The sequence below is a fragment of the Meleagris gallopavo genome, chromosome 1, assembly GCF_000146605.3.
Source record: "Meleagris gallopavo isolate NT-WF06-2002-E0010 breed Aviagen turkey brand Nicholas breeding stock chromosome 1, Turkey_5.1, whole genome shotgun sequence".
Classification (NCBI taxonomy): Eukaryota; Metazoa; Chordata; class Aves; order Galliformes; family Phasianidae; genus Meleagris; species Meleagris gallopavo.
The window spans coordinates 21,492,585-21,500,935 of record NC_015011.2 but is presented as its reverse complement, the minus strand read 5'-3'; the positions used below and the strand labels follow the sequence as shown (position 1 = coordinate 21,500,935).

Sequence of the window (8,351 nt, the reverse complement as noted above, 5' to 3'; positions counted from 1 at the left end):
CGCGTCAGCGCCCTCGCATCGGCCGTCGCGCCAGGTGCTGGGTACCGCTCAGCGCCGCGGGGCGCTCCCCGCCCCGGTGCCATCCCTACAGGGCTCTCGCAGGACGTCCCGACTCGGGCGGTTCTCCATGGTGGCGCTGCACGCAGGGGCAGCGCGTTGCGGTAGCCACGGCAACGCAGGGCGGGGCTGGAGGAGCACTTGCGCATGCGCGGTGAAGCCAGGCAGGAGACGGCGGCGCCATCTCCGCGGCTGCTCGGGGGGGCTGTCGGTGCCGGGGCGCCGCTGAGCGCTCGCCTCCTCAGTGCGCGCCGTCCCGCACTCGGTGTGAGGCTCCGTTAGGCTCGTGTACACAGGCCTGCTGCCTTCTCTCTAAATCCTGAGCTGAGCCTGAGCTCAGAGGAGAACCAGATGGGAAGTGACTTACTCCATGGAAAGAGCTCTGCTTTATCACTTCAGCACTCCAACTCAGCTTCAGTTTGAAAAACGCTTTCTCCTCCTCCCCAGTTACTTTGTTCTTCCTCTTGGCAAAGAATTAAACTAGTCAGGATCACTGCCCACACACTGATCTCTCTCAGCACTTCAATCTGCTATCTTCCCTCCCTTTGTTCTGTTTGTTAACCTATAACTTGCTAATTATTAATTTAATAATCTTGGATAGCATAAATGGAGTTAATTCCTGCTTTCTAAAATAGTAGAGCAAAATTTAGCCAGCAATAAAGCATAAAAATAATTTATAATGTGTGCTGAAAATTTGACAAAAATCTGAAAAATCGTTCTTAGTGATTTCTAGACTTTGGTTTCACAGTAGAACCTTTCTAATACTTAGGATAATGGATTCCTAAATTAAAGTATGAGTGAAAGCTAATTCAGTGTTCTGGATAGATAAAAAAAGTGATCCTATTTTGAGAGATTTGAAAGAACCACTTAGAGAGCAGCCAAAGCACTGTGGCTATAAATAGGAAACATAGCTGTAAAAATACCCATCAAGGCAGTAAGTTAGTCTGTTGCAAGGATTTATTTCTGCCTTTGAGAAAGGGTGCCCTGTAGTGCCAGGGAATGTTATGGAGCAGAGGGAGATCACACGGCATGCGTGGGACAACCAGGGATCAGGCCTAGCCAGCATGGGCTCACGAAGGGCAGATCCTGCTTGACCAACCTGATCTCCTGTCATCTAGTGACCTGTCTGGTAGACGAGGGAAAGGCTGTTGATGTAGTCTACCTAGACTTCAGCAAAGCCTTTGACACTGTCTCCCACATTATTCTTCTGCAGAAGCTGGCAGCCTGTGGCTTGGACAGGTACAGTCATGGCTGGATAAGGAACTGACTTGAAGGCAGGACCCAGAGAGTGGTAGTGAATGGAGCTAAATCCAGCTGGCAGCCGGTCACAAGTGACGTTCTCCAGGAATCATGGTGGAGCCTGTCCTCTTCAATATCTTTATTGATGACCTGAATGAGGGCATTGAGTGCACCCTCACTAAGTTTGCAGATGACACCAAGTTGGCTGGAAGTGTAGATCTGCCTGGGGATAGCGAGGCCCTGCAGATGATCTGGACAGATTGGATAGCTGGGCTGAAGACAATGGGATGAGGTTCAACAAGACCAAAATGCCGGGTCCTGCACTTTAGCCACAATAACCCCAAACAACACTACAGGTTGGGGGCAGAGTGGCTGGAAGACTGTGTAGAAAAAAGGGACCCGGGGGTATTGATTGATGCTCAGCTGAACATTAGCCAGCAGTGTGCCCAAGTGGCCAAGAAGGCCAATGGCATCCTGGCTTGCATCAGGAACGGTGTTGCCAGCAGGAACAGGGAAGTGACTGTCCTCCTGTACTCAGCTCTGGTGAGGCCGCAGCTCGAGTACTGTGTCCAGTTTTGGGCCCCTCACTGCAAGAAAGACACTGAGGCCCTGGAGCGGATTCAGAGAAGGGCAACAAAGCTGGTGAGGGGTCTGGAGCACAGGTCTTATGAAGAGCAGCTGAAGGAGCTGGGATTGTTCAGCCTGGAGAAGAGGAGGCTCAGGGGAGACCTTATTGCTCTCTATAACTACCTGTACGGAGACTTTAGTGCGCTGGAGTCAGCCTCTTCTCTCATGTATCAGTGATAGAACTAGAGGGAACATCTTCAAGTTGTGCCAGAGGAGATTCAGGCTGGACGTTAGGAAATAGTACTTCTCTGAAAGAGTGGTCAGGCACTGGAATGGGCTGCCCAGGGAGGTGGCGGAGTTACAGATCCTGGAGGTGTTAAGGAACATCTGGACGTTGTGTTGAGGGACATGGTTTAGTGAGAACTATTGATGATCAGCAGATGGTTGGACTGGGTGATCTTGTGGGTCTTTTCCAACTTTGGTGATTCTAGGATTGTTTTTAATGCTGGCTATCAAATTTCATCACTAGTGGGACAGTAAGAGACTTCTGCCCTGCAACATAATTCACAAGCTTGTATCAGAGATAATTCATATGACAATACAGTTTTAGAAGCAGAGTATGTAATGGAATGAGAGCTCAGCTATCTCTGTCATGAAAGAATAGAAAAAATTGTACTAGCTGTTACTGCATTTTGCCAGTGTTTCCATCTCAAGAAATACTAGCCAAAATACTTTGTTTTGGGGTCCCCCCTTCCTTCTAATCACATGAGTTCAATAGTTACTAGCTAAAACTGTTTGTCTTCATTTCTCATCTGACATCATTCACGCTCATTCAGGTTTACAATCCTTTAGTATTTCTCATGTGGAAGTCCTTTTCTATAATGCCACCTAGTGGCTTTATCTTAGAAGAAACTAGCTTTTACTTTTCACAAGGCTGAAATAGCTGTCAAAATCTACCAATGAAGTATAATGTTTTCAACTTTTTAAATTGTGGAGAGTTTAAGACTTCTGTGATTTCACCAATAATCAGTGGGAAAAATCCCTCTAAAGTTGTTGTGGAATTAATTACTCAGGTCCACGCAAGCAATACATAGCTTGTACTGGCTATACCCAGTAGGTTCTCTTCCACTTGCCTAATGCCCTAATACCTTACCTATACTCATATCTAAGATATAATTAGTCACAGGTAATTAGACAGAGGTAAACTGATGGTTCTAAAGTCTGTATGCCTATTACAAAGTACAAAGTATGTAACATAATGCACTGGAACAGTCAACCTTGAACAAGCTGCACATTTTTGTCATACAGTTCATCTTTAAACTTGCATCAACTTCATTAATAGTACTGAGAAACTGTGAGCAAAGACAAACTTGCACACTGACCTCGGATCTAATCTGCCAAACTTAGATTTCTAAAGTAGTTTTGAGAGTGGAGATGTGTGGCTACGTTCTTCTTTCAAGCATTTAGATGTAAAGAGCACACGTCAACAAAAATCCATTATTTTTTCTTAACAGTAATATTCCAGGTCTGAATCAGTAATATACAAAAAAACCTATTAAGTACATGCTTATATACAAAACCAAATTCTATACATACAAAATTAGAACGATATTGAAGTTTTGTGCCATGTATATCATGCTAACTATGGTAAGTTATCTGCAAATCAAGAAACCCATTCCTGCTTCTCAGCACCTCCCTGAGCCAGAATTATTGCTTATATGGCCAGTGGAGTCAGCTAGTTTGGGACAGTGATTCAGCTGAAAACTAAAAAATGTTATTTTTGGTAAGCCTGACTTGCATTACATCAGATCCCTCATACTGGTATCTGCGTGGTCATACATTGGTATTGGCTTTACAAAGATGGCAAAAACACACACCCATCAATGGCAGAAAAAGGCAGAATCATGCTTTTCTACAACTTTGATTTTGATTTCAAATGAAATACCTGTATCTGCTAATATACACATACAGATTCTAACATTATCATGCACAAATAAATACCCCGTTAATCAGCAAATGACAAAAAGAATCAACGGTTGTAAATGGTTGTAAAGAAGCTGACTATTCTTAAAGCCATTTCTGCAAGAAACTGGTAGCAATCTTTAGATTGCTATATATAGTGGACATTAAGACAAAACATGGTTTTATGAAGTCACTTTTTTAATTTAAAGGTACTGTCAGTAATAGATTATATTTTAACTTTTTTGACTTTCAAGAGGTTACACCATTTTCAGTATTATATTGGCCATTTCCACTGGTCAGTAGGAGGTTCTTCAACTAGAGGCTCCCATGGTTTCCACTGTAACATTTTTCTTGCCAGGGAAAGCTCATTTTCAGCCTGTTAATAAAGACCATACAATAAACAAGTTCTTAAATGCTATACAACTGCCAGAATATTAAACTACCTTTAGTTCAGTTCATCATCTCAATGATGTGCCACTACCTGTCGTAGTCAGGGACAATCTCAAATTTTATGTTTAACTCTGGTATTTCTTTTCCCCCAAAAGTAGCTGTGTGAATTTAAGATGTGCCAAGTCACCCCCAAATGCCTGTCGTCTGTTCACCCACTCATTCCTAATGACTACTTTATGATAAGTTCATCCCTGACATTTTCCAGTCTATTTGGATTAACCTCCCATATCATCCTGCCATTTTCTGGCCTCTTTTTTTGGTTGATTCAGACTCTGCAAGGTAAATATGTGTGGTATATATATTAGGCATTATATGGTAAATGTGAATTATCACGTTCATTTTTAATATGGTCATCCCATTCACTATATGATGATTCAGACTCTTTTATATGCATATATATATATATATATATATATATGTATGTATGTATGTATGTATATACACACACATTTATATGCTGTTTGTTTTGCAGCAGAGGAAAAACGTGGAAAAACTGTCCATTTTCTGAACAGCCAAAGAAACACTAAAAATTACTAACTCAACTTGCACTGATCTTAAGTTTCCCTCTTTTACCTGTACAATGACTTCTTCTATTTGACCGCCATTCAGTTTGTCCTGTAGTTTCTGCACATCAGTTTCCTGAGTATTCAAACAAATAAAGATTTAGCTTTACTGAAAAGTAGAAAGAACAGACACATCACAAAAATACTAATTTGGGCAAAACATACTCCAGCCTTCCTTTAAGTTTTTTTACAGAGAGAGTGGTGAGGTGCTGGAACAGGCTGCCCAGAGAGGTTGTGGATGCCCCATCCCTGGAGGTGTTCAAGGCCAGGTTGGATGGGGCCCTGGGCAGCCTGGTCCAGTATTAAATGTAGAGGTTGGTGGCCCTGCATGTGGCAGGGGGGTTGGAGATTCATGATCCTGAGATCCCTTCCAACCCGGGCCATTCTGTCATTCTGTAATTCCACAAACATACCATCTAGTTAGCTGGTCTTTGTCATTTACTTCATTTAAAAAAAAAATCCCTCACAGGTTTCTTATTAGAAACCAAACATCAACCTCTCCATGAGAAATACTAAAATAGAGTACTATTTAATGACACCCAAACAGGCATTAAAAACTAAGGGCTGCAGTATATAACCTTCAAAGAAGATTTTGATCTTCAGTTTTATAGAGAATGTTATGCGACCTCCTAATAGTTACCTGCTTTCAGATGTCCAAGACAAAGACTGTATTAATGTAACACACCAGTAAGAGGGCACAGTTTTTGTGCAAACATGAAAAGTACATGCCACTTTCATCAATCTTAAAAAGTACTTCTTCTAATTTTCACAGGCAATATGATTAAGAAAGCAATTATTTCTGATGTACCATCGAAATATTCAAGACTGTGATTATTTCTGAATTGATATTTCAAAGTTACTTATACCCCTGGAAAACAGCAACTCATTTGAAAACCTTTTTGTCATCCTACAAATCTTTCCATGTGTAACACTCATGAAACAGCACTGTACTTACTGTTTGCACCAAATTATATCTCTGATTTACAATCTGCTCTGTGTACTTCCTATACGCTGCATCTTTGGGAATGTTCTGCAGGACAGCAAGGATTTTGGAGTACAGTATCTGCAGGCGCTGAAACAATCATAACACATGGTTAAAATTTGCAACCAGAATTATACAATTACTTGTCCCACTAAGTCTGACAGCACTCTATGTTTTGTGTTATAGTTAGGGTATTCAAATGTAAGATTAACAAAATGACCAGGCCTGAAACACAGAATTCTGTTTTAGATGGAACTGGGATTTGTCAGAACAAGAAGTTACCACTAGCAGATTCCTTAACTGCAATTTTAAGCATATTTAATGCAAAGTTGAAACAACAAAAGCTGCAGGTCTAGTACTAACCATACTTTTCACATATCAGGCAAACTCACATTTAAACCAGTTTCTGAGAAATTACCTGAGAAAGATATAAAGAAGCACATAATTTTCCAGAGCATAACTTGTTTTTTTTGTTTGGTGGTGGCATTTAGCACTTTTTCTTACGCTGGTACAAAGTTCTGAGTGATAACCAGATCTCAATAAAGACAAAACCTGAAACTTCTATTGCTGAACTTAAACGTAGTGATGAAGGCCACATGAGGAGCATGAATAAATTACACTTTTGCCCCTTTTGCTGGGTAGCTATCTACCCAAAGAAGAATGGATATCCTATAGGAACAAAAACTGGAATACTGCAGTGATAAATACAAAGAAAACACAGAAAATGAAAGGGGAAATGGCAGAGAACCTGCACTTCTAAGCAAGCACTATTGGTTTCTCTGCTCTAAAACTGAATCACTGGGGAAAAAACAGCAAAATTTATCAACTCCACCTAAAAGGTACCTGACAAAACTGTAAACTGCAGTCATTTGTTTCTAACAATATTGTTTGCCACAATTGTTGTTTGTTACACTGCTCCTAAATATTGGTAGCATTTCTGAAATAGAATTGTTGCATAGTTGGGAATTTCAAAGCAGAGATAAATGAAAGAATTACTCAAGTCCTTTCAAAGCTCACGACTCCACAATTAAGATGTGGCAAACATACTTTCATTACTGACCCCAGGGAGCAAAAAGCAAGCACCAAACTGCTACACAAATCCCTGACTGTACTTCCTGAGAATCACTGAGGAATTGCAGTGCATGCCATCACAAAGCCCTGAGCCAGCTTTGCAACAAATGGTGCCTATTTAGGATGAAATCAGCCTTCTCCCTTGGCACAGATAGAGTTTATTCCAGCACTTTTTGGAAACACAGCAGAACGGGGTGGGAAAACACCTGTATGCTTCTGCATTCTGTAAGTGCCATGAGCCAGCAGTGTGCCTTGGTGACCAAGAAAGCAATGGGATCCTGGGGTGCATTAAAAGGAGTGTGGTCAGCTGGGAGAGGGAGGTGATCCTCCCCCTCTACTCTGCCCTGGTGATGCCTCATCTGGAGTACTGTGTCCAGTTCTGAGCTCCCCAGTACAAAAAGGACATGGCCCTCCTGGAAAGAATCCAGCAGAGGGCCACAGAGATGATAAAAAGCCTGGAGCACCTCTCTCATGAGGAAAGGCTGAGCGACCTGGGCCTGTTCAGCCTTGAGAAAAGAAGACTGAGAGGGGATCTGATCAATGTACATAAATATGTGAGGTGTGGGAGGCAAAGGGATGAGGCAAAACTCTTTTCAGCAGTGCGTGGTGATAGGACATGGGGAAACAACAAACTGAAGTATAGGAAGTTCTGCACAAATGTGTGTAAGAACTTCTTCACAGTAACGGTGATGGAGCACTGGCACAGGCTGCCCAGAGAGGCTGTGGAGTCTCCTTCTCTGGAGATGTTTAAGACCCACCTGGACACCTACCTGTGTAACCTGGTCTAGGGAGCCTGCTTTGGCAGGGGAGTTGCACTAGATGATCTCTAGATGTCCCTCCCAGCCCCTACAATTCTGGGAACTGGATGTTACATTTATGAATGACTGCATTTAAAAAGTTCTTCACTTTTACTTCGGAGATGAAAGATAAGTGAAGCACTGGTTCATAACAGCACTTATGACAGAAAGGTTTTGAAATCAGCATTTACAGCACACACGGCACCTGCATGCACAAACCCTTCACACAAACGCTCTCACTGACGGCACGCACCGCGCTGGGAATAGGACACACAACGTACCTCATGGGGGTTTTCAGCCACGGCCAATCCCACGAGCCCAGTGGTCTGCACAAAGCACACAGAACCATTTACTACACCAAAGCCATCGCTTCCACACCGTTCCGCACCGGTGCGCCGCCCCGACCCAGCCCTTCCCGTGACACGAGCCTCCCTCCCGCCCGACGCTCCCACGAACCCGCAGCGTTCCGAACGCCGCGCTCATTACAGGCCGGCAGCCGCGGCGGCTCTCAGCGCGGTGACCTCGGCGCAGCGCCGCGCTCCGGGCCCACCGCCACGCACAGGGGCACGCAGTCCTGACCTCCGCAGCCCTTCCTCCCAAAATGCCCGCTCGTCCCCAGCCCTTCGCTCCGGCGTCCCTGTTTCCTCTCAGGAAAGTGGCCGG

General features: G+C 43.5%; 2 protein-coding genes across 2 annotated transcripts in view; both read right to left on the bottom strand.

The window, feature by feature from the left end:
• Positions 1 to 1,731, bottom strand: part of IQUB (IQ motif and ubiquitin domain containing) — a 22,466-nt gene extending 20,735 nt beyond the window's left edge. Inside the window, 1 exon segment of the mRNA XM_003201963.4 lies at positions 46 to 1,731. The gene's annotated coding sequence lies outside the window, so the exon portion shown is untranslated.
• Positions 1,732 to 3,346: 1,615 nt separating this feature from the next.
• Positions 3,347 to 8,351, bottom strand: part of NDUFA5 (NADH:ubiquinone oxidoreductase subunit A5) — a 5,223-nt gene continuing 218 nt past the window's right edge. The window contains exons 2-5 of the mRNA XM_010706527.3: positions 7,970 to 8,166; positions 5,794 to 5,910; positions 4,849 to 4,914; positions 3,347 to 4,201 (exon numbers count right to left, since the gene is read on the bottom strand). Of these exons, the coding sequence (XP_010704829.1) occupies positions 4,100 to 4,201; positions 4,849 to 4,914; positions 5,794 to 5,910; positions 7,970 to 8,166 (482 nt within the window). The 3' untranslated portion in view covers positions 3,347 to 4,099. The remainder of the gene's footprint in view (positions 4,202 to 4,848; positions 4,915 to 5,793; positions 5,911 to 7,969; positions 8,167 to 8,351) is intronic.